Source organism: Acomys russatus, chromosome 9 (assembly GCF_903995435.1).
Source record: "Acomys russatus chromosome 9, mAcoRus1.1, whole genome shotgun sequence".
Lineage (NCBI taxonomy): Eukaryota > Metazoa > Chordata > Mammalia > Rodentia > Muridae > Acomys > Acomys russatus.
Window position 1 is genome coordinate 33,872,637 of NC_067145.1, and position 24,890 is coordinate 33,897,526.

At 44.3% G+C, this 24,890-nt stretch overlaps 1 protein-coding gene across 1 annotated transcript; it reads left to right on the forward strand.

Moving 5' to 3' along the window:
- The first annotated feature begins 994 nt into the window (after positions 1–994).
- LOC127193876 (60S ribosomal protein L32-like) lies at positions 995–1,490 on the forward strand. Its single transcript, XM_051151134.1, has one exon. The coding sequence runs from the start codon at positions 1,037–1,039 to the stop codon at positions 1,451–1,453; it is 417 nt and encodes a 138-aa protein (XP_051007091.1). The 5' UTR covers positions 995–1,036; the 3' UTR covers positions 1,454–1,490.
- The last annotated feature ends 23,400 nt before the right edge of the window (positions 1,491–24,890 follow it).

The window sequence follows — 24,890 nt, forward strand, 5'->3', positions numbered from 1 at the left end:
ATTTGATATGATGTGTGTGTGTGTGTGTGTGTGTGTGTGTGTGTGTGTGTTCCAAGGCTCCCCACAGACAGCCACCAAAAATTTGAAATTATCAAGCATGCTTCCTAAGATGATGAAAACTTTGCACAGGCCCACTCCCAACCCCTGACACCGTCCGGTACACTCTCTAGGTTACCTTCAATACCAAATGCAATGTAAACTCTGTGTAAAAAGTTGCTATACTGCACTTTTGAGGGGATAATAATAAGAAAACATACACATATGTTTAGCACCCTTACAGGGATCATGAGGTAACACACACAGTATTCTACCCTTGCCGAGCAGAGTCTGTCAGTGAGGAAGCCCACGGGTATGGTGGCAAAGGGTCTAAGAAAGGAAGATCTAATCTGTTCCTCTCTCTCTTTTAAAAATTTAGCTGTAATCCCAGCACTCGGGGAGGTGGAGGCAGGCAGATCTCTGTGAGTTCAAGGTCAATTTGGTCTACAAAGTGATCCCAGGACAGCCAAGGCTTTACAGAGAAACCCTGTCTTGAAACAAACAAACAAACAAACAAAACAAACAAACAAAACAAAACAAGTTATTTGTTTAGGTATATGTGTGTTCACCTGTGAGAGGTTATGTGCAGCATAGAATGCCATGCCTGGGAAGGTCAGAAGAAGACATTAGATTCTCTCCAGCTGAAGCTATAGGCTGTTGTGGGCTGCCACGTGAGTGCTGGGTCCTCCTCAGGAACAGTAAGTGTCCCTAACAGCCAAGCCATCTGTGCAGCTGCCTGTCTGCTCTTCTCAATCATCCTGTGCTGCTAGCACCTCCATCCATGTCTGGGTTCTTCTAGAACAGTGGTTCTCGCCCTGTGGGTTGAACCTCTTTGGGGGTTGAATGATCTTTTCGCAGGGGTTGTGAAGATCATCAGAAATCTCAAGTATTTCCGTTACGATTCAAACAGCAAAATGACAGCTATGAAGCAGCCATGAAAATGATCATGTGGCTTCCTCGGCGCTGCCTGCGAGGTGGCTGCCATCTCTTTTGCGGCATCATGGCTGCCCTCCGGCCTCTGGTGAAGCCCAAGATCATTAAAAAGAGGACCAAGAAGTTCATCAGGCACCAGTCAGACCGATATGTCAAAATCAAGCGAAACTGGCGGAAACCCAGAGGTATCGACAACAGGGTGCGGAGAAGATTCAAGGGCCAGATCCTGATGCCCAACATTGGTTATGGGAGCAACAAGAAGACCAAGCACATACTGCCTAGCGGCTTCCGGAAGTTTCTGGTCCACAATGTCAAGGAGCTGGAAGTGCTGCTGATGTGCAACAAATCTTACTGTGCTGAGATTGCTCACAATGTTTCCTCCAAGAACCGAAAAGCCATCGTAGAAAGAGCAGCACAGCTGGCCATCCGAGTCACCAATCCCAACGCCAGGCTGTGCAGCGAAGAAAATGAGTGGATGGCTTGAGTGCGTGTTTTATTTGTGTTTAAATAAAACCACAAAAACTACCAACAACAACAACAACAACAACAACAACAACAAAAAAAAAAAAAAAAAAAAAAAAAAAAAAGAAAGAAAGAAAGAAAGAAAGAAAGAAAGAAAAAAGAAAATGGCCATGTGGTTGGGTGTCACAGCAGCATAGGAAACTGCATTAACGGGTCTTGTTGTTAGGAAAGACAAGAACTGCTACTCTAGAAGATGCTGCTTGTATTCGGCTCTCCCTTTCCTCAGGGAGGAAAACTTGGGAAGAGCTAAAAAGCTTTAAAATAAGCTCAAATTTTATACAAGAATGGATTTAATGATACATAAAATCCACGGCTTAAAATAAGAAAAGCGGTTTTGGAAAAAAAAAATCTCCGATTCCTGCTCACAAGGTAAAATATACATTACGTTAAAATAATAGCGTGGCAGCAGGTACAATGGGAGTTAATTACCACTTCTCCTGCCAGCCTTGGCCTCGCTTCTCCTCTCGCCCTTGCTATCTAGAGCACTTTTCTAACACATACAAACCTCCCACACGTGTTTGCACACTGCCAAGTGATACCCACAACCCGACCCAGAGTCCAACAGTCTTGGGGAGAATTGTACCAAGAGCACACTGATCAGAATGTGTTTTAAAACTAAAGCAAACTGCCTGTGTGTTGGCTGAGACCCCACCCTTACTGGAGAGCGAGCGGCCTTATGAGCATGTAAGGTGCTCTGAGGGACATCTTGGATGGCAGCTTCCTAGCTTGGCTGTTGATAAATTCTCCCCCTCCCTCCTTGCTCTCTCAACAGTGATGGTCAAATCTCACTAATGCATTTGTGCATTTTCCTACAGAAACCAGAAAACCCAAACAGAAAGAGATAGAATGGTATGAGGGAATTAAAAGTCTTTTTATAATCTTTTAAAACTCTGCCATCAGTTTTTGTTTTTTGTTTTTGTCAAGGAGGAGGGAGAGGGAGGGAAAGAAGGAAGAGGAAAGGGAGAAGGAATAGCTCCCACTCAGAGCTCTCATCTGTGGCTGTCACACAGAGACTGGGCCTGAGTCTTCTAGCAGTGATGCCAGCTGTGTTCCAGGTGCTCAGCTGGGCTGCTGGCCAGGACACCTCCACATGGATCTCCGTGTGCCCCGGGCCTTTCTTCCATCAAGACAGCTCCGTTCCAACAGCACATCACCCTGTGCCAACCTTGAGGACCACTCTTTATGGTCTCATAGTGACACTTCTGCCACCTTCTGCTTACCATAGAGGAGAGAGAGAAATGGACTAGCCTCCTGGTTGGAGTATTACTGAGCTTGCACCTGACTGCCACATTGTAGCTGGTCACCTGTCTCCTCGGAGATTCCTCACATCTTGTCTGTCAGTCACTCACGCCAGTGTTCATCCCACGTACACCACTAGTTCTCTTCATATTTTATAACTTTTCATTGAAACTGGAGCCTTCACAGCTGTCAACCTCACCATTGCCCCCTTCAGATTTGATGCCCTCCCACCTTTCTGGAACCCCGTGTGCTCTCGGATCTAACAGCACTGTGATAGTTACTAAGGAAGCCTTACTCACATTCCTGGTTATGGATTCCAAGCTAGCTATGGTCTCCTGCTACAAAGAAATTGGGTCCCTCTCCACACCATCCACCGTGTGTTCGGAAGCTCTTTGTGGCTCTGCCTCCACACTCACACTCATAGAAAAGTGATTCTTTGGCTCAACAGTGCTCTCGCCGCATGCCAACCCACTTCAGTTGTCTTGATTTAGAAAGGGAAGGCTCAAGTTCCAGTGTTATAAACCTTAAGATACGACATTCAATAAGGTCATCCAAGCACTGTGACAATGAGCATTCTCTCCTCTTTTGTTTTAGGACAAGGTCCCACATAGCGCAGGCTGTTTTTGAACTCTGTATGGCTGAGGATGACATTGACATTCCAATCTTTATGCTACGCCACAACCATTCACACTGTATGCAGTGCTTAGGAGAAACCCACTCTGTGCAGGCCAGGCAAACTCCCTCCCAGCTGAGCTATGCTTATCCCCAAGATGGCATCAATCTGCCTCTTCCCTGAGTGAGCAAGTGGACCCTGGTGGCACACTAGAGCACAGTGGCCTTCTCTGGGAAATGGTGGGCAAGAAGATCGTCTTTCTTTGAAGATAGTGATAAGAAACAGGTCTGTGGTAAGGCTTACACACCTATTTACAGAGCCCATAGTCATCAGGAGAACCACAAGGTCTGAAGACCCCAGAGGCAGCACAGCAGGGCACACTGGAGCTCACGAGGCTGAGGGGTCTTACTCCAGATCCCACCGACAGCAGGCAGGGTCTTACAACCAACACTGTGGCTTTAGTCTACACTCAGCATGGACTTCTCAGAAAGACGGAGGAGCACCTAGCCTCAATCTTAGGGCGCTCACATGCATCCACAGTATGGACTTGCCTGGTTTCCGTCTGTCAGCTAACAAACCAACGAACTCGTGCAGGTCGGAATTACTGCAGAATTTCTCGTGAATTCTTCCAGCCCATCCTATCACTCAGCATCATATGCGCGGACATGATACCATCTCTATTTTCTACTTCCATATTTGGTCTCTTACCCCTAAACACTGCCTGACAATTGGAAGCCTCCGAGAGAAGCTTTCAGACAGAGGGTCTCACTTCACCCACTTCAGCCCAGCTGCTGCAAACTGGAATTCTGAGACAAACACCCAATTGGCTTTGAAGGGTAGTTGTGTTCGGTGTTCACATGGGTCACCTTCAGGCGGTCTGAAATGAGGAGGAGCTGGCACTCTGTGGGGGGTCTTCGGGGACTTGTCGGATAAGCCAATAGAATGCTCAACGGGAAAGGGACCCTCAGTTGAGTGCCTAGAAGAACGCCAGGTTCAATAGTCTAAGGAGAATGTGCTCATGTATTCCATTTAGTGAGAGCTGGTTTTGGGGATTTCTTTTACTGCACAAGCACTTAGCAATGGAGGTCCCAGCAGGGCAGTACCTTTGAAATCTCAGCAACACAGCCCACCATTATTCCTTCAGCAAATATCTGTTGAGAACCTATTGTACTAACGCAGTATTCAGACGCCAGGGACACCGAGAGAACAAAGCCAAGTCTTTCTCCTAGAGAGATTATGTCCTAGAGAGATGATATGTGGGCTGACTAAGAAGTGCTGCGGAGGAGAGGCAGAGCCTGGGAGTGGAAGGGGGTTGCTCAGCATAGAGACAATCAAGAAGTCCTCTGATACAGCACCACGGAGCAGGGGCCTAAAGAAAGTGTGAGGGTGTGCTGTGCAGGAGTGTGGAGGAGGCAGGGGACATGGAAGCAGGGTGTGGAGGAGGCACACAGAGGCAGGCATGTGGAAACAGGATATTTCTAGCAGAGGATTGAGCATGAAGGGGAAATCAAGGTGGAAGCCACTTTAGCCAGTCCCACCACCACCCTAGCCCATGCTCTTTCTAGCAGCTTGAAGCTTAGAGATTCCTCTTTATTCCAGACCAAGATTTAGGCTATTATAAGATGTTAATTATGTTCTTGGTAACTGAAAATAGGTTTGTCATCTTCTCAAGAAAACAATGTCCTTGTAACCAGCAGCAGAGGTTTATGTATTCACAAATGAGTGGCACTTAGGGAAAAAAAAAAAAAAAAGGAAAATTGGGAGAGAAAGAAAAAGATAGAAAACGTGGGGAGAAAAGGAGAGCCAGGATGGTTAGCCACCAAGTACCACATGTCAGGCTCAGGGCAGCTAGACTTGCATCTATGAGAATGTGTCGCACTGCAGTGTTGCTGTGATGAAAGCCTTTAAAGGTCACAGTCCGTCACTGAGGTAAGTAATTAGACAGGAGCCTGGAGGAGGCAGGACCCATGGAGGAATGCTGCCTGCTGGCTTGCTCTCTGGCTCACTCACAGGCACATGCTTCGCTTTCTTAAACAGCCCAGGAATATCTGCCCCGGAAATGACGTTGCACAGTGTAGACTGAGCCTTCCTACATCACTTAAAACAGAAAAGGCTATTCCTCACAGACATGACCACAAATGACCTGAGAGAGCCAATTCATCAATTGATGCTTTTTCAGGTGACTCCAGGCAAAAGTGACAATTAAAGCTGCCCGGGACCCAAGGCAAGGTCTCTCCAAACAGTGCATGGGTGTCATTGCGGTATCTCCAGAGGCACCAAAAGGAAAGCTTTGAACTTACAACCTGTGCACGTAGAAAATAGAGCACCAAGCACAGGACTCAGGCGAACCATTTCAAAATGAATTTTTAGAATGAATAAAAAGATACCTCCGCTGCCTACCTAACTCATGAGCTGGGGAGTAGACTCTGGGTAGATCACATGCTTAGCTAGCTTGAGTCCCTCTGGGCTCACTTATGGCACCTCAGCGGGGAAAGACCAATTCATATGAAGTGAGGCAAACAACTCACCTGACTATGAAGTCTTTCTTTCTTTTTTTTTCTTTTATTCTTATTTATTTTATTTTATTGGTTTTTTGAGACAGGGTTTCTCTGTGTTAGCCTTGGCTTCCTGGACTTGCTTTGTAGACCAGGTTGGCCTCGAACTCACAGCGATCCACCAGCCTTCCAAATGCTGGGATTAAAGGTGTGCACCACCACGTCAGGCTATGAAGTCTTCTTTAAGTGCATTTGATTAAAGAATGGTTGTTGTGAAAATATTTTCTGTTTCAAAGATTTATTTATTTTAAGTACTTATTTAAGTACAGTCTGTATGTTTATCACATGCATGCAGTGCTTGCAGAGGTCAGAAGAGGGCATCAGGTTCCCTGAAACTAGACTTACAGATGGTCATAAGCTGCTGTGTGGGTACTGGGAACTAATTTTCTGGAAGAGCAGCGAATGTTCTTTTTAAAAAATATTTTATTAATTTATTCATATTACATCTCAATTGTTATCCCATCCCTTGTACCCTCCCATTCCTCCCTCCTTCCCACTTTTCCCATACTCCCCTCCTCTATGACTGTGACTGAGGGGGACCTCCTCCCCCTGTATATGCTCATAGGGTATCAAGTCTCTTCTTGGTAGCCTGCTATCCTTCCTTTGAGTGCTACCAGGTCTCCCCATCCAGGGGACGTGGTCAAATATGGGGCACCAGAGTTCGTGTGAAAGTCAGTCCCCACTCTCCACTCAACTGTGGAGAATGTTCTGTCCATTGGCTAGATCTGGGTAGGGGTTCGAAGTTTACTGCACATATTGTCCTTGGCTGGTGCCATAGTTTGAGCAGGACCCCTGGGCCCAGATCTGCCCATCATAATGTTCTTCTTGTAGGTTTCTAGGACCCTCTGGATCCTTCTATTTCTGCATTCTCCCATGCTTCTCTCACCTAAAGTCCCAATAGGATGTCCTCCCCTCTGACCCACTTTCCTGGTAAGTGAAGACTTTCATGGGACATGCCCCTTGGGCTAGCGTCTAGATATAAGTGAATATATACCATTTGACTTTTTCTGCTTCTGGGTGAACTCACTCATTATGATCATTTCTAGTTCAATCCATTTGTCCACAAATTTCAGGAATTCCTTGTTTTTAATAGCAGCCAGTGTTCTTAACCACTGAGCCATCTCTCCAGCTCTGAACACATTTTCCTTTAAGTATATTTTTAAATGATACACTTGGAAAACCTCTCCCTGTTGGTCTACTTTATTTATGTATGTATTTCATGTACTTATATCTTTTGTACATTATTTTTTCAAGCACATGGGTACAACAGGTTCCTAGTCCTCAGTAGCCCCATCTTGGAGCTTTTTTTTTTTTTTTTTTTTTTTTGGGTTTAAAACGGCATCATTATCTGATACTCAAGACATCCTAAGCTACTTCTGTGAAGCCTTTTAAATGACCTGAACCAGAGATGACTGGCCTTTCAAATACCACTAATCCTTAACACTGGCTGTCATTATGGGATGCAGGTGTTCCGGTCTCCTGGCCAGACCTGAGCCCCTGGAAGCATGTAATTAATAGGTGTTGATTGATACCTGCCACCCTCCTGGCTCTGGCTCCACCATCTGCAAAGGGCTGTGGCACTGGCTCCTCTGACTCAGGTGTGAGCGAGCTGAGGCGTTCTGTTGACTCTAGGAGTCACCTGCAAGTTCTTACACAAAATAAAGTCAAGAACAAACTCAGAGGAAAACTGCTTTTGTCTGCTTTTTTAAAAACTTGTTATCAACACAGAAGGTTGTCATTCAAAACACGCCATTGAGCTCGTTGACATTTAGATATACAAACAAAAGAAAATAATTTCTAACATAATTTCAGATAATAGCTGACAGCACAAAAATGTGTGTGTGTGTGTGTGTGTGTGTGTGTGTGTGCAGTTGTAAGTTAGTTGAGTCAAAAGTCTTGGCATGTGGCCTATGTTGGCCACTGACTTTCAGTTTTCCTGCCACCACACCCAGGTTCTGAGTTTCATTCTGTTGCGTAGAGGCACATGATTCTAGATGCCTAGAACAAAACCTAAATAGCTCAACCATGGACTTACACAGCAGCCTAGAAATAGCGTCAGCTGCACAGACTTACAGCTGCCTAGAAATTGGCCCTTAAAAAAAAAAAAAAAAAAAAAAAAAAAAGAAACCAGGAACCTCCCTCCACGGCAAGTTCTAAAATGTTTAATTTTTTTCCCAGTGAGTACAACCTATCAGTCTATTACTCTTGTGTATGGAGAAATCTGTTCATGACCACAAATCTCTAATCATGCCCTAAAGGTTCCCCCTGGCCTCAGCCCTTAACACTTCACAGTGGAGATTCAATGTCAACCAGAGTTTCAGAGGAGATAAAATTCAAATTTTATCCTGACAAATTCTTTCCCCATGGTTTCAGAAACCAGAAATGGAAACACAAATGACTTCTCTCGTTTTTCCTGAGGCAAAGTCTTTACGATAGAGCCCAGTCTGGTCTCAAACTCATGATCCCTCTGCCTCAACTTTCTGAACACTGAAACTGTAGCAACGTGCCTCCATGCCTGAGCCTTTTCAACTCCGTACAAGATATTTGATGACAGAATTAATTTTCCCACTGGAGTCATGGAATCAAACAGTTCTGAGGTCCTAATGCTCAAAGGAAATGGCCTTCTAGCAGGGCCCCTGGTGTCTGTTCTGTTTAGTTAGGAGCCAAGACCTTGCACGGCCTCATCTCACACTTGACCCGGTAAACAGAGAGGTCTTTATACTGACAAAGCAAGGGGGACTATCCAGATCCTGTGACTGGATGGGTTATAAGGAACAATTGTCCTAGAACCCAGGAGGTTGACTGGGGCATCTCTTAGCATTTTCTGGCCAGAAGCTTCTAGTACACTGACCTGAGGTAATAAAGAAAAAGTAACCAAGCATAGAGCTCAGATCTCAGATGGATGAGGAGAGGTAAAGTACAACCCTGGCTGAAACACAACCCTGGCAGGAAAGAGGGTTCCTGGGATGGGTGTTCCTTGCCTTTATGCTGTGTGGAATTGTCTTTTTTGGTCCTGGACATTCAACCGTATTTGTCCGAGGCAAGAACCATTAATACTCACTACACAGTCAGGAGTTAACCAGTACCCAGCTTAAGGTAACTTTCTGAGCATGCTACAAAATCAGGGGGAGGGAGTAGAGCTCTCAAATTCTTTCTCGTGTGTGTGTGTGTGTGTGTGTGTGTGTGTGTGTGTGTGTGTGTGTGCGCGCGCAAGTATGCATTTGTGCACATGTGCGTAAATGCGCGTGTGTCTATGTATGAATGTGTGTTAGTGCTTGTATGTGAGTGCATGCATATGTGTATGTATATGTGTGTGTTTGTGCATGTTTGTGTATGTGTGTACATGTGCAGGTATGTGTGTATATGTGTGTGTTTATGTATGTATGCATGCCCAGGGTCTCATACATGCTGAGAATGCACTCTACTTTGGAGCCACATCCCCTCCCCTTCCTGTCATTCTTTTTAAAACAAGATCAATTTTATTACATCAACAATTTAAATAAGGAAAAGCTTCTTCCTCACCTCAACATTTATAGAAAAGAGCCCTTGAAAATGTTCATGTCTTTTGACTTTGACTATTCATGAGACTTTATGGACTATTGTCTCAGGGTTTCTATTGCTGCAGTGAAACACCGTGACCAAAACTCAAGTTGGGGAGGAAAGGGTTTATCCAGATTACACTTTCACATCACTGTTCATCACCAAAGGAAGTCAGGACAGGAACTCACGCAGGGCAGGAACCTGGAGGCAGCACCTGATGCAGAGGCCATGGAGGGGTGCTGCTTACTGACTTGCTCCTCATGGCTACCTCAGCCTGCTTTCTTATAGAACCCAAGACCACCAGCCCAGGGATGGCACCACCCACCATGAGCTGGATCCCCCCTCATTGATCACTAACTGAGAAAATGCCTCACAGCTGGGCCTCAAGGAGGCATTTCCTCAACTGAGGCTCCTTCCTCTCTGATGACTCTAGCCTGTGTCATGTTGGCATAAGACAAGCTGGTACAAACATATAGAAATCTATAGGACCTATGGAAATTATGGAGATCAAAAAATGTATACTTTAATATTGTATTTAACTGATAAAAATCAAAGCAACCGTAGCATTAACCAGGAGACAAACTATCTGGCACGTTATAGAAGTTTCATAAAACAGAATGTTAGCTAGTAACAGAATGCCTGGAGGGAAACACTAGTGTCCCTGAAAAGTGGTTATGCTGAATCAGCGAGGAAAACACCAAAGTCCAAAAACTGACTCCAGATAGAACTGCTTGCTCATATTTTGTTTTCATAGATATGAGCCTATGCTACTTTCATACTGAGAGTTTTGAAGAACAGCTCTAAGTCCTGGTAACATGTGACTTTAATTCAGACATGGTCCTTGTCTGAGCACCCTCAGAGAGGACTGTCTCCTGAGGTGAAGAAATAATAATTTTGATATATTTATTACTTTGTTCTTAGTCTTGGTGTTTTAGTTTATGGGGTTTCATTATTGCTGTTTGGTTTGTTTCATTGGTTCTTGTGCTGAGGATTGAGCCTAAGGCCCTGGGCGAGCACCTGCCTCTAAGCTATGGCCCAGACCTAATCTACCCTTGTGTACGTTTGTGCTTTTTGAAAAGTTTAAAATGCTGCGGAAGATGGATTTTTGAAGGAATCCGATCCTTCCCAGATCTGGCAACGATATGGCTTAGGAGACTGCAATAGGGCTTATCCTGATTTCTCCACAGATTGTATTGCCTTTGACTGCCCTGACTTCAAAAGACAAGCCATGGCCACTCTCTGAGGAGACTGCAAAGGAGAGTGCAGCGGTTGCTGCTTGCTTCATTCTAACTCTGCTTCTTCATTCTGACCATTTCCCAAGCACATTACTACAGGAGAAACCTCATGCAAAGGCCGCGCTGTACAGCAAGTGAAGCAAGCAGAGCTCATAACTATATGTCACAAAATGCCAGGCTCTTCCATGCAGCAAGATGCCCTGTGCTTAAGTAAGAAGGAAAAGCCAGCATCCTGCACAGGCTGACTATGGAGGAAGGGGCAGGCAGACAAACCAGAATTTCACCCTAAACTCTCAAGCCCTGATGCAATTATGTTTTCTGGATTCTGTAGCAAATACATCTTAGAAGATTCCACTAACTTCCAGTGCTATCCAGGACCTTCCTTCCTTCCTTCCCTTTCCCCCTTCCTTTTCTTCCCTCCCTCCCTCCCTCCTCCCATCCTTCTTATGTCTGCAGAAAAAAATCTGATGTTGGGTCATGCCATTTTTTCAATGATGCAGTGTATTAAGTGCCCAGGCCCTCAGCGATTCACCCTGAAGCGGAAAAAACACTATTGTCAGTGTCAGAATGCAGCTGGCCTCCCCTCTCTCTATACACCTATTATTTGTGCTAAAAAATTTCATATCAATTTCTCCCCTTGAGGAGATTTCCTGTGGAACCCTAGACTTTCTAGTTTACTTCTTATGCTTCCTTGGGAACCAATCACCCTTTTTACTGGGTTAGAATTCCCATGCATTGTGTCCCTGTCACAAGTTACCTTTACAAACACACATCTTTGATTCCATCACTCAGGGAGGCAGAGCGCAAAGGATCTCCGTGAGTCAAGCCTCTATGATTTACATAGAGAGTTCCAGAACAGCCAGGGCCACACAGGGAGAAACTGTCTTAGAGAAAAATTAGGGGCGGAGATCACAATTTGTATGTATTTAACCTCTAAAACAAGGTTCAATTGTGTTTTTTTTTTTTAAAGATTTGTAAGAACCATAATTAAACAATCAGTTAATAAAGAAGCTAATTTTAAATTACTTAATACTGTGTGCGTGTTGAACACTGTTTGCTGTCAGCTAAAGAGAATCGGTTAACACTGCATTTTAAACCAGGCATAGTGGTACACACCTTTAATCCCCGCACTTGGGAGACAGAAGCAGATGGATCTCTGTGAGTTTGAGACCAGCTGGGTTTACATAGTGAGTTCCAGGACAGTCACGGCTATATAGTGAAACTGTCTCAAAGCAAAACAGAACAGAACAGATAGATGATACATATGTGTATGTACATATATATACACACATATACATATGTATACATACATATGTATATACACACACATACATATGATAGATGATAGACTATTTTATAAAATTACCAATGAATTTCATTATTCTCTCTTTCCTTACTCTCCCCTGACTCCAACCCATGACCCAGAAAATATCAAAATCTTCTGGAAGTCACTAACGAGATGCCAGAAGGTCCTTTTATTAACTCCTTGATGGTTCCCATTGTCACCGAGGAAAGTGCAATGTCCCTAAGATGAGTGCCCTAAACTATCTGGCCTCGTGTCTATCTTCTCAGCTACAACCTATGCCTTTGATCTTTCAGATCCTGGACACTCGGGCCTTAACCAAAGGCACCACCAACGCCTGTTTCAACTTTGGCAGCTTTAGAAACAGCCAGTGCTGAGTCTGAAAAGTTGTCTCTATGGTTAAGATCACTGGGCATTCTGGCAAGGACCCAGGTTCAATACCCATCACCAACAAGGTAGCTCACACCGATGGCAGGATGTCTGATATCTCTGCCTCTGCTGCACACATATAGTACACAGGCAAGCATTCAGACAAAACACTCTTACACATAAAATAAACTCAGAAAGAAAAAAAAGTTCAGTGCTACCTTGTGCCCACCTCTGTTTCTCTCTTCCCAGGCATCTGGGTTCACCAGAGTTTAGGTTTCCATATTCTGTCCACCCCCACCCACACTATCTGTATACTTAGCAATAAAGGAATAGAAGCTACATGGGTCCTAGAGTCACCTTTTGCAAGAGAGTTATGCAGGAAGAGCTGTCTTCTCCATCTTGGACTTTATTTGCCATCCCTGAGATGTGGGGGAGCCTGCTTACTGTGGCAGCAGTCATCCAATGAGCCAAAGTCTACAAAAGTGTCCTCCCTTCATCTTTCCACAACCCTTTCACCTTGCTGCCATTTCCTCTCTAAATTTCTGTACAGATATCTCCAGGGTTCCTCACCATTCACAGCAAGGTTCATATGTCACTGAATTCACTCATCATAGTCCATTAAAATGTCTCAGCTACAGCTCTTTGGCCTGCATAGACTTCAGATCTCAAAAGAGCCTCACAAGCACTAAGCTTCCTGTCTCCAACTGTGTCCCCAGTGCCAGCATGGAATGTGCCACAGAACATGCGAAACCAGTATTTGAGAACAAATGAACCAAAAAGGACTTAGTTTTTGCCATTGTAATTGCCAATATGATTTTCCTTATTTCCTTGTGTTTGTTTTATTATTTTATTTTAGGTATATGAGCATTTTGCCTCCATGCATGTCTGCACACTATGTGCCTGGTGTCCTCAGAGGCCAGAAGAAAACATTGGGTCCCCTGGGACTGGAGTACAAACAGCTGTGAGCTACCATGTGGGTACTGAGAATTAAGACCTAGGTCCTCTGGAAGAACAGCCAGTGCTCTTTACTGCTGAGCCATTTCTCCAGCCTGAATTTCCTTTTTTTTTTTTTTTTTTTTTTTTTAAGATAAGAGACTTCCTTTAAGGGAAATTTGAGAAACTCCATATGCAAATAAACCAGCAGATAAATCCTAAGTAAGAAAGCCGTTCACAGCCCAACAATTACTGTCTACAAAAACCAGTTGAAAACTGTGTCAATCAACTTACAGGAAGTCAGATCACGTTCTCAAGCAATCAGCTGAAGCCAGTCAATCCTATCGTTGGCCCCCGAAATAAATAATAACTCACAGTTTCCCTGATTTTGTCTCCAATTTCAACTGGAAAGCCAAATGAACCCCCAGATCACTCATACAGGGTGTCTGCTAGCCCACCTCCCAGTTCCCTATAGGAGCCTCTGATGACACTATCCCAGAAGCAAGTCTGATCTTCCTATGTATGGCTTTTCTATTTCTCTGCCTGCCTTTTTGTCTCTGCCAAAATGTGACGGTGGCCAACTCCCTTGTCGCAAGAAGTGAACGAAGAGGAGCAGACGCAGTCTGGTGGCGTCTCGGTGACAGAACCAGCACTTCCAGGGACGTTACTCAGGGTGTAAGATCTCAAACTCTAATGCAGAGTTGCTGAGTCAGAAGTCCTGGGGCCTCTGTGCAGAAACCTGCTTGACAACAGTGTAACCAGGTCTGAATTACTTAGCGTCTCACAGGCACTTTTATCTTTGGAGATGTATTTGTAAGTGGAACCAGAAGGCTCTTTCCCTACGACTAGGTTCTACCAATCTGTTATTCCCCCAGTTACTGCTACCAAGCGCCAGACAAGCCCCAGCTGAAGAGTAGGGAAGGCACATGCCCTCCACTGGGATCCATGCCTTTTGCATAACACAACAACTCTCTTTGAAACCCGCTGCTTTCCTCCCCTCTCTGTGCCACCTGGTGTTATGATCTGTTAGAAGACAAACACCAGTTTTGGCTGTACCTAGTAACTAACTGTTCCCAAGAACCAGCCAAATTATCCCTATGACACAGCATCCTTACTGGAGACATTTATAGAGATTTGCAAGCAGTGGTCTAGTGGGTGGAAATTGCATGCCCCCGTTGGGAATCTTAGTCTGTAGAAACTCTAAGCATGGAGTCATGAAAGATGTCTCTAGCGCTTATTGACTTTCCTTGGGCTCAAATGTATAATTTCCAGCTCTTGAGTTGAAATTCTCTATATAAGCCAGGCATGATGGTACAAGTCTTTAGTCTCAGCACTTGGGAGGCCGAGGTAAGGAGCTATCTTCCGGTCTGAGGCCAGTCTGGTCTACATAGTGAGTTCTAGAATAGTCAGGACTGCATGGTGAGGTCCTACCTCCAAAAAGAAAAGATAGGAGGGAAGAAAGGAAGGAAGGAAGACAGAAAGAGAAAGAGTAAAAGAAAGGAAGGAAGGAAGGAAAGAAGGAAGGAAGGAAGGTAAGTTTGTTGTGTCAAAGAACTCAGCAACCATAGGCTAGGAGATGGGTATAGTACTTTTGGTGGAGACCATTTAACTTATGTATTAAGACTCCGTTGTTTAAAAGCTTCACTAAATAAATTATTTTTACAGAAGCATCTCAGTAGTTTCAACTTCTATGTCACTTGGAACCAGGGACAGATCTATCAGCTGGCTCTAAATCTTAAGTGGTTTCCGGGTTTCCATTTTATTAATCTTTTTAAAGATGAAAAATTGGGTACAGATACAAGAGGGAAAAAAAAACCCACAACAGAAGATGAAACTGTGAGCACTGAGAAATATTGCTAACATCATAAGCTGCAGGGAAGCTAAAATAAAAATAAATGAACCTACAAGAGCAAATGACACCCTGAGCTATTGCAGCACTGTTCTCATCCTGGAGTGTCAGCTGTGCAGTGTGACAAGGGTGTTGTAACATGGAAAACAAGATCAGACGTCTTCCTTCTAACGCGGTTGATAGAATTTTTAAATTGACTGTGTAAAAAGTTCTTTCAGCATCTCACCCTTTATGTATGATGTTATAAAAATTGTCTGGATGGTGATCACGCTTAGGAAATTTTCTTTATGTGAGTTTTCAGTTTTAAAGCTCTTCCAGTATACTGGATTGAGGTTGTGTGGCTTTTAAAGATGGGGGCTCCTCCAGAAACACATTACAAAAAAAAAAGCATCTTCAGCAAATGGTGCCGGTCAAACTGGACAGCTGCATGTAGAAAAACGCAAATAAATCCATATTTACCACCCTGCCTAAATGGATCAGAGACCTCAACATGAAGTCAGATACACTGAACCTGGTAGGAGAGAAAGTGGGGAATAGTTTTGAACTCACTGGCACAGAAGATTTTCTGGACAGAACTCCGCTAGCACAGGCACTTAGACCAACAACTAATACATGGGACCTCATGAACTAAAAACCTGTTCAGCAAAGGACACTGTTATTCAGACAGAATGACAGTCTACAGAAAGGGAAAAGATTTTCCCCCACTCCACATACAATAGAGGACTAACATTCAAGATATATAATGAACTAAGAAAATAGATAATAAGAAAACAAATAACCCAAACTTTAAAAATGGGGCACAGGCCGGGCATGGTGTCGCATGCCTGTAATACCAGTGTTCGGGAGGCAGAGGCAGGTGGATCTCTGTGAGTTCGAGGCCAGCCTGGTCTACAAAGTGAGTCCAGGACAGCCAGGGCTATTACACAGAGAAATCCTGTCTCAAAAACAAAAACAAACAAACAAACAGAAACAAAAAAAATGAGGCGCAGATCTGAATAGAAAATTCTCAAAAGAGAAAACTCAGTGGCAGAGAAACACTTGAAATGTGCAATATCCTTAGTTATCACGGAAATGCAAATAAAAACTACTTTGAGATTTTTATCTTATATCTGTCAGAATGTCTGAGATCCATAAAACAGGTGACAGCTCATGATGGTGAGGATCTAAAACAAGGAGACCTCTCCCCTCCATTGCTGGTGGAAGTGCAAACTAGTACAGATGCTATGTAAATCAGTGTGGCAGTTCCTCAGAAAGGTGGGAATCGCTCTACCTCAAGATTCAGCTGTACCACTCTTGGGCACATATCCGAAAGTCACTTTATCCTACCACAGAGACATTTGATCAACCATATTCATTGATGCTCTCTATTCATGATGGCTGGAAATTGGAAACAACCTAGGTGTCTCACAACAGGAAATAGATAATGAAAATGTGGTACATTTACACAATGGAGTGTTACTCAACCATTTTTTTTTATAAATTATGAAAATTGCAAATAAATAAATGGAACTAAAAATATCATTCTCAGTGGAGTAATCCAGACCCAGAAAGACAAATATGGTAGGTATTATATTATATATGTATGTTAGCATTAAGTCAAGGTAACCAAGGTACAATCCATAGGACCACAGAGGTTAGGTATAGAGTGAAGGACTGAGGAGGGGGCTGGTAGACGGATCTCCCTAGGAACAGAAGATAGACTAGACAGTCCTGTATGGATGGGGTGGGAGCTGAAATGAGAAGATCAAATGGAGAGGGAAGGAAAAAGGCAGGACAAAGGAGGGAATATAAGGAGAGACAGACAAAATTAAGGGCCATTTGAAGGATAGTATGGAAACCTAATACAGTAGCTTCTTAAAATACATACACAAATGAAAGCTATCTATATGAAATTGCTAAATAATGGCTAAACAGAGACCCAACTGACCATCTTTTGTCACCAAATTAAGTTTCCGGAACCAGGATTGGGTTATATCTGAGTCATTAGCCAAAGGAGTCTTGTGGAACCCCCCAAACAACCCAGATGGTTGCCAAGACTACAGGTTGCTCTCCACAAACTGACAGCAAGGCCCCATTGCTGAAGCCAGCACCCACCAACTCACTGAACACGGAGAAGTCAAGCTGGTGCCTACACAGAGTCTTCACCTCTACAGGCTAGTGTTTTGGGTACAGGGAGGTACTCTCCTTCCTTCCTTCCTTCCTTCCTTCCTCCCTCCCTCCCTTCCTTCCTTCCTTCTTTCTTTCCTCCTTCCTTCCCTTGATATATACTATCAAAGGGGAAACATCAACCCCACCCAGCCACAAACCCTTTGATCTACAATGCTGTCCTGCCTGTAAGATCTGCTAGGGCAGTGGTGGCACAAAACTCATGGGAGTGACCAACCTATATCTGATTCAACTGAAGACCCAAGGCCCATTCTATAAGATGGCACCCAGACCTGACACTGCTTGGGTGCCTAAGAGTATGAGACTAAGTAGCCTGAAGACCTAGGGTAAAACCAAATCCTACTGGTCTAACAACAAAACAAAACAAAACAAATAAACAAACAAAACAAAAAACAAAAAAAGAAAAAGGCAATAAAATTACTCCTAATAACATTCTACTATATGCAAGAATCAGTACCTTGCTCAGCCATCATCAGAGAAGCTTTCTCCTCCAGCAGATGAAAACAAATACAGAGACCCACAGCCAGACATTATGCTGAGAGTGAGAGATCCTGGAGCGCTCAGCCCTGAACTGGATGTCTCTATCAAATCCCTCCCCTCAGGGATCAGCGAACCCCACAGAACAGTGCCCTTATTTACAAATACATTATGGCTTCAAGCTTAGTAGTTGTTTTCTTTTTTCTTTTTCTTTTTCTTTTCTTTCTTTTTTTTTTTTTTTTTTTTTTTTTTTACAGGATTCCTGAGTGCGTGAATAAGTGGATCTCTTTGTTTTTGTCCAATTCCAATGTGCCAGGGTTTTAAAATCTGATTATATTCTATTACTATATTTTATTATTATGCCTTAGATGCATATTTGTTTTCTACCAAGGCAGAAAGGGGATGGATTCAAACGGGAGGGAAAAAAGGGAGGAGCTGGGAGGAGAAGAGGAAGGAGGAACCATAATCAGGATATATTATGTGATGGGGGAAATCTATTTTCAGTAAAAGAGAAGGAAAGATGGTACTTCTCAGAGTTAGGGTTCCAGTACCAAAGAGACCGACCCACTTACTTTACAGTGACATTCCAGGTTGTCCCTTTATGTCTGTAGACCTGGACAGCATTACTGTGGGAGGGTGGGGATGGAGCGCCTTTCTCCATGGGGAGAGTTAGCAGGAGCAGACACCTTGCACAGCCCCAATTCCATGTGAACCCAGTTCGATCCCTGGGGTCTTCTCAAAGATCCATGGCTACATGATGCCCAAATACGAGAGGAGGAAGCTTTTTGTCAAAAGATGCTGTAGAAGAGACGAGGCTACATACTTGGCACAACTGAGCTTCACAGTAAGTGACCAATGACCAGCCTCCAGGGCCTGAGCAGGCAATGGCCCTGCAGCTGCCTTGCTCGGGCCACCTCTGTGACTTCTGGCAGGTGAAGGAAGGTTGGATCTATGTGTTTAGGTGACCAGGAAGGTCAGGGGAGTGAACCGAAGGTGACAGAGGCATGCTGTAGAGAAAGTTAAGAGAAAAACAGTGGTGAGTGGGGGCTTGTGTGTGTGTGTGTGTGTGTGTGTGTGCGTGTGTGTGTGTGTAGGTGTGTAGGTGGGTGGGTGGGGGCTTGTGTGTGTGTGTGTGTGTGTGTGTAGGTGTGTAGGTGGGTGGGCGGAGGCTTGTGTGTGTGTGTAGGTGGGTGGGTGGGGCATAAATTAGGCCAGAGCGTCCACACAGCTCTTCAAGCGAATTTCCAACTCAAAGCACAAAGATCAGCTAAGTAAAGTGGCCATAAATGATTAACTTCTAGAAAAGAGATCATTTACACACATGGGCACCGCTGCCTGCAAGAACCTCAGGCCAGGATCCTGCAGCACCGGGCACATTTTGTTGCCAGTCCCTCAAGAACTGGAAAGGAATGACACTCCTTTACCTCAAGGACCAGAATCACTTAGGTCGAAGCTGTGGGCCTCAGACACTGGTCTCGCTGCAGCTTTGAAAATGTGGCAGATTTATCAAAAGGATTCCAAAGCTGGGACACCAGAAAGAGAAAGCAAAACAAAAAGGAAGATAGCACAACGGCGACGGAAGCGGCCAAGCGACTACATGTTTCTCAGCCACCAGAAATGATTCCAAAGCAGCTTTAATTGGAAGGGCTGATTGAGATACAGATTGTGGATGCACGGCACATTCGCCCCAGTCCCCTGCTTCCAAACAGCTTTGTATCACAAACATATTTTCAAATTGGATCACAGCCTCTTTCCCTGGGGAGTTCTTGTTTCATCCAGACAAAGCCCAGCCAGGTCTTCAACAAATAAAATGCAAATGAGAATGGAGAAAATTAATTAGAAACAAAGATCAGAATTTCTTTTCATTAAAAAAAAAAAAAATCCTTGCCCCCGCCCTCTTCTCCCCCTCAAAGTAGCCTTCAAGCACGCTCATTTGCTCAAAGTAAAATGCAATTCAGCACGTGTTTTCTTTGCGGTGACCTTGCCGCCCTGAAATTAATGAACTGGTCAGCCCAGAGATTATGGCTTAAAAGGCGTTTTCCCCTCCAAAGCAGAAGGTCAGGATTATGTTAGAAAGCATGTGCCTGATCCACGGTCATAAAATATTCTTCCCTTAGGATGTGGGAAGCAAGGGCACACTGAGCAAGAAGCCTGTTCTTTGCATGGTTGCTGATCTCTATGGGACAGGCATCAAGTGCATGGTGATGGATATATGCAGAATAAGTATTGTCTTTTTACTTTACACTGTGTCCATATGGATACAGACTCGGGGTCCTGTGAAGGGCATCCTCCCTGCCCACCTAAGGCAGGCTTTCATGTAGTTCACCTGCCTCAGACTCATGGCTCAGAACTCCTCATCTCTTCCTGTGTGCTCTGGGTCCCCAGCGTCACAGAAACCTACACGGTGGCACGGTGGCACATGCCTGCAATCCCAGTGGATGGTTAATTATTCTAGGTCTTTTAAAAATGCATTTAATGCTACTTGGCTGAGGTGGAGCATACCTGGAATCCCAGACACTCTAGGAACCGAGCAGGAGGATCGCAGGTTCAAGGCCAAGTTAGGGAGGTTTGGCCAAGATAAAATAAGGACTCAGTGCACAGCACTTGCCTGGTAACGGCAAATTGTTGCACTTGCATTTATAGAGACATACAAGCATTTCTTTCTATTTTCCTTTTGCCTTGCTGGGGATGGAGAGTTCACACAAGTTCTCTACCACTGTACACAGCTAATCTTTATACACAAATTTTCCTGGATAGTTTTAGGTCAACTTGACACAGGCTAAAGTCATCCGAGAGGAAGGAAGTCAATTAAGAAAACGCCTCCATAAGATTGGGCTGTAGGCAAACCTGTAAGGCATTTTCTTAACTCGTGATTGATGTGGGAGTACCCAGCCCATCGTGGGTGGTGCCATCCCTGGGCTGCTGGGTCTGCCTCTATAAGAAAGCAGGCTGAGCAAGCCATGAAGAGCAAGCCAGTGAGCAGCACCCCTCCATGGCTCTGCATCAGCTCCTCCTTCCAGGTTCCAGCCCTGCTTGACTTCCTGTCCTGACTTCCTTCAGCGATGGACTATGATGTGGAAGTGTGAGCCAAACAAACCCTTTCCTCCCCAAGTTGCTTTGATCATAGTGTTTCATTGAAGCAATAGTAACTCTAATTAAAACACAAATATTTCTTTTTTTAAATGTTTAATTTTGGGGGAGTGTTTTGTCTGAAGTTATATATATATGTATATTTGAAGTTATATATGTGTGTGTGTATGTATGTATGTATGTATGTATGTATGTATGTATGTATGTATGTATGTATGTATAACATGGTCTTGTGCTTTCAGAGGCCAGAAGAGGGCATCAGATCCCCAGGAATTGGAGTTACAGACAATCATGAACCATTTTGTAGGGGCTGGGAGCTAGGCTTGGGTCCTCTGGAAGGGCAGTCAGTGATCTTATTATCCACAGAGTTTTGTGGGTTGGACTGGTGCTATGTGTTCTAATGCTAATTATTGGCCTCCAAGATCTGTACATCCTCACACATACTGGTCTCTATTGTGTATACCTCCCTCTACCTAATTTAAAGTTGTTAAGTTAATAATGCTGCTGAAGCCTGTAACTGGGCAGAAGGGAAGTAGGCGGAGCTTAGGTTCTCAGTCTTAGGGTCTGAGAGGAAGCACGAGGCCATGTGGAAAAGGAAGGGGGAGAGGAAGATGAAGACGTAGAAGGAGGAAAGGAAGCTGGAGAGAAGGAAGTCGCCATGGGCCAGTGTGGACCGTGAGCACGTGGCCATGAGGGCTGGCCTGAGGGAGCAGAAGCAGCCCAGGCAGGAACTATTAAGGCAAGTAACATGGGCTGTGTAGCTGGGAAATAGCAAAATGGCTTACAGGGTTGATACCTGCTCAGTTATTGTGCCTTAAAGCTTTTATAAACCCAAGAGGTCTCTGTTTAATTATTTGGGAACTAGCTGGGGCAGAGAAGCCTTCCAGCGCCATCTCTTCAGTTCCTCCAAATATTTTTTTAGACAAACTCTTGGATGCAGAAGTCCCTGACCTAAGGAATTAAATTGTGGTAATCTATTTTTCTAAGGACTGTCAATCTGTGCTCTGACCAATACCGAGTATGCTTCCTGTTTCATACCCCTGTCCTGTAGTTACAAATTGTTGCTATAACTTCCACTCCTCTGATATGATCAAAGTTAAACATCTTTTCTTGCATGTGTAAAAACAACTCTGGTTTCAAAAGTCCCCTTTCCATGTGATGGTTTCTAGGTCCCAAGAATTTTCAAGGAAGACATCTGGATTTCTGATCTCCTGGGTATCATATCCCTTTTGCATCAGGTTTCCATGGAAACAACTTATGAACCTCCCAATTCAAACAGAACCAGAAGAAAGAATGACTATATCCTCATATCTTTATATGTGAAGGGACAAACGCCAAGGACTAGTGGCTGAATCATCAGGAGCACATTTCTGCCACCACTTCCTGGTTATTCTGGTTCATCTAATAAATTAGATTTCGTGTGCTCCCACTGTCTTTGGGAGCACATGGAAGAGCAGGAGGGTTTTTAAAGCTTCACAACTGACTCTCAGATGTCTCATTTTCTGTACAAGGATCCGAGATGGGTTCACAGAGGTTAGAAGGGTGCTGGAAGCCCCACCCCTCAGAGAAAGGTTTAGGGGCTGTGGAGATGGCTCGGCGAGTGAAGTTCTTGCTATAAAAAAAAATGAGGATCTGAGTTTGGGTCTCCAGTACCCACATAAAAGCTGGGCACAGCAATATGTGCTTCTAATGCCAACACTGGGAGAGCAGAGGCAGGAGGATCTCTGGGGACTCACTGCCCACCAGTGCAGCCAAAATGTCATCTCTGAGTTTAGCAAGAGACTATGTCTCAAAGATAACATGGTGAGCAATTGAGGACTATGTCTCAATGTCAACCTATGGGAGAGCATACTTGTACATGGATGCATATGACACACACACACACACACACACACACACACACACACACACACACACAATTTTATAATAGAGTCAAGCATAGGCATCAATAGCCAGAAAATTGTTGTGAACATAGTGGAATCTGCCTCAAATCCCAGGACTAGGAAGAAAAAGGTAGGAGGAGAAGGCATTCAAGGCTATCCTCAGCTTCATAGCAAGTCTGAGGTCAGCCTGGGCTACATGAAACTATGTCTCAAAAAGGAAAGAAAGAGAAAGAAAAAGAGGAAGAGGAGGAGGGTGGAGAAGAGAAGAGAGGAGAGGAGAGGAGAGGAGAGGAGAAGAGAAGAGAGCAAGTAAAGGTATTTGCTGCCAAGACCAGAGGTCAGTTCCTGGAACCACATGGTGGACAAGAAAACTGTCTCCACCTGTGCTCTGATTTCCACATGCTTGTCCTGGCATGAACACACCTGAACTCAAACATACCATACATGAACACACATACATACCACGTGTACACATACAATAAGTGTAAACAATTTTTAGAGAAGAAAAGTGTGTATGCACACTTCTCAGGGGAGAGCCAAGTTTGTCTTTACAACAGTTCTGTATGTGATTTTTGGTAGCTTCTGAAGTTAGCTCTCAGGGGTTGCTAAAGAAATTGGGGTGGGGTGGTAAATGAAATCATGAGGTACACCCACAGGTCATAAAAGAGTTAAGATATGCTTTTGCTGTAATCAAATAATTTAGTTGTGTTTGTGAGATTCCCAGAAAATTGCAGGTTTTCAGCTGAGAATGGACTGCAGCCTTACTTAAAGGTCACACTTAGAGCAAGCACAGATCATTGCTATTTTCACATTCTGATGTGAACTATCCCTGAATGAAAGGCACACTGTTTCTGTGCAGGCAGTCTTCACAGCAAGAAAGGCATGGTGACTCAAAATAGCAACCTAAGCGAAGGCACAGAGGGAGGGAGGAGTGCTGCTAAAGAAACAACAGTAAGAGACTGCGTCTAGGCCACAGGCTCAGCAGCAGCCAGAGGAAGTGTCCAGAGCAACGAGTTGGTCTGCTTTCAGGGCCTTTAAAATGATTTATTATTATTTACATGTATATATGTATATAACTCTGTATGTATGCTGTGCATGCATGCAAGTGTGTGTGTGTGTGTGTGTGTGTGTGTGTGCGTGCGTGTGCGCATGCACATGTACACCTGTGGAAGCCAGCAGAAGGTGTCAGATTCCGAGTAGCTAGAGCTATAGGTGGTTGTGAGGTGCCCAACAGGAGCTGAGAACCAAACTCCAGTCACCAGCAAGAGCAGTCCCCACTCTTAACCACCGAGCCATTTCTCCAGTGCCTGCTTCAGAGTCGGTATGGACCTTGCTAAGGATTTTGTCCATTGTCCTGAAGGAAATAGGGAGAGCCACTGAATTCCATAAGCACAGGAGAGGATGTGAGGGGCAGCCATCACACTCTTTGATAATAACAAATCAAGGTACTATTTACAGAACCTAGTGCTCACATGGTCATGTAGCACTGCGGCAGGATACAAAGGCGGGACAATTAAGGAGCGTGAAGATAAAGGAGCCTGACCCAGGAGTCTTGCCGAGTGTCGGTCACTAAGACTCAAGGCATTGCAAGCATGTGCGGCTACATTCAGCTCTTATATAGGATCTAAAGATCCAAACTTGGGTCCTCACACTCGGCTAGCAAGAACTTCACCCACTGAGTACACACACACACACACACACACACACATACACACACACACACACACTCACAGAGAGAGAGAGAGAGAATACACACACACATACACACACGTCAATAAAAATAAATAGTTTTTAAAAGATGCTAAACTCATTGTCAAATGTTTGAATTAGGAGAGGGTAAAGGCTGGAATCCTGGGTCCTACTCTTGGCTTTTTTGCTGGTTATAATCACTTCATGAGACAAAAGTCCAAAGGCATATCCCAGAAGCTAAATTTCCAGACCCTATTGCAGCAGCAAGAACCAGGATGTAGAAATGCCAGTCAATACAAACTCTAAAACTACAGGAGTAGCAGCCTGGGAAACAGGTTCTAGTAGCTTCTGTGTTCCAAAGAAGACAGACGTGGGCATCAATATCAAGTACTGAACATTAAAAGGGGGCAGAGCACCATGAGTAACCGAAAGAGCAGCACGGACAGAAAGGTTCTAGC

Coding starts and splice junctions, on each gene's coding strand:
- LOC127193876 (XM_051151134.1), top strand. CDS start 1,037: ATGGCTGCCCTCCGGCCTCTGGTGAAGCCCAAGATCATTAAAAAGAGG.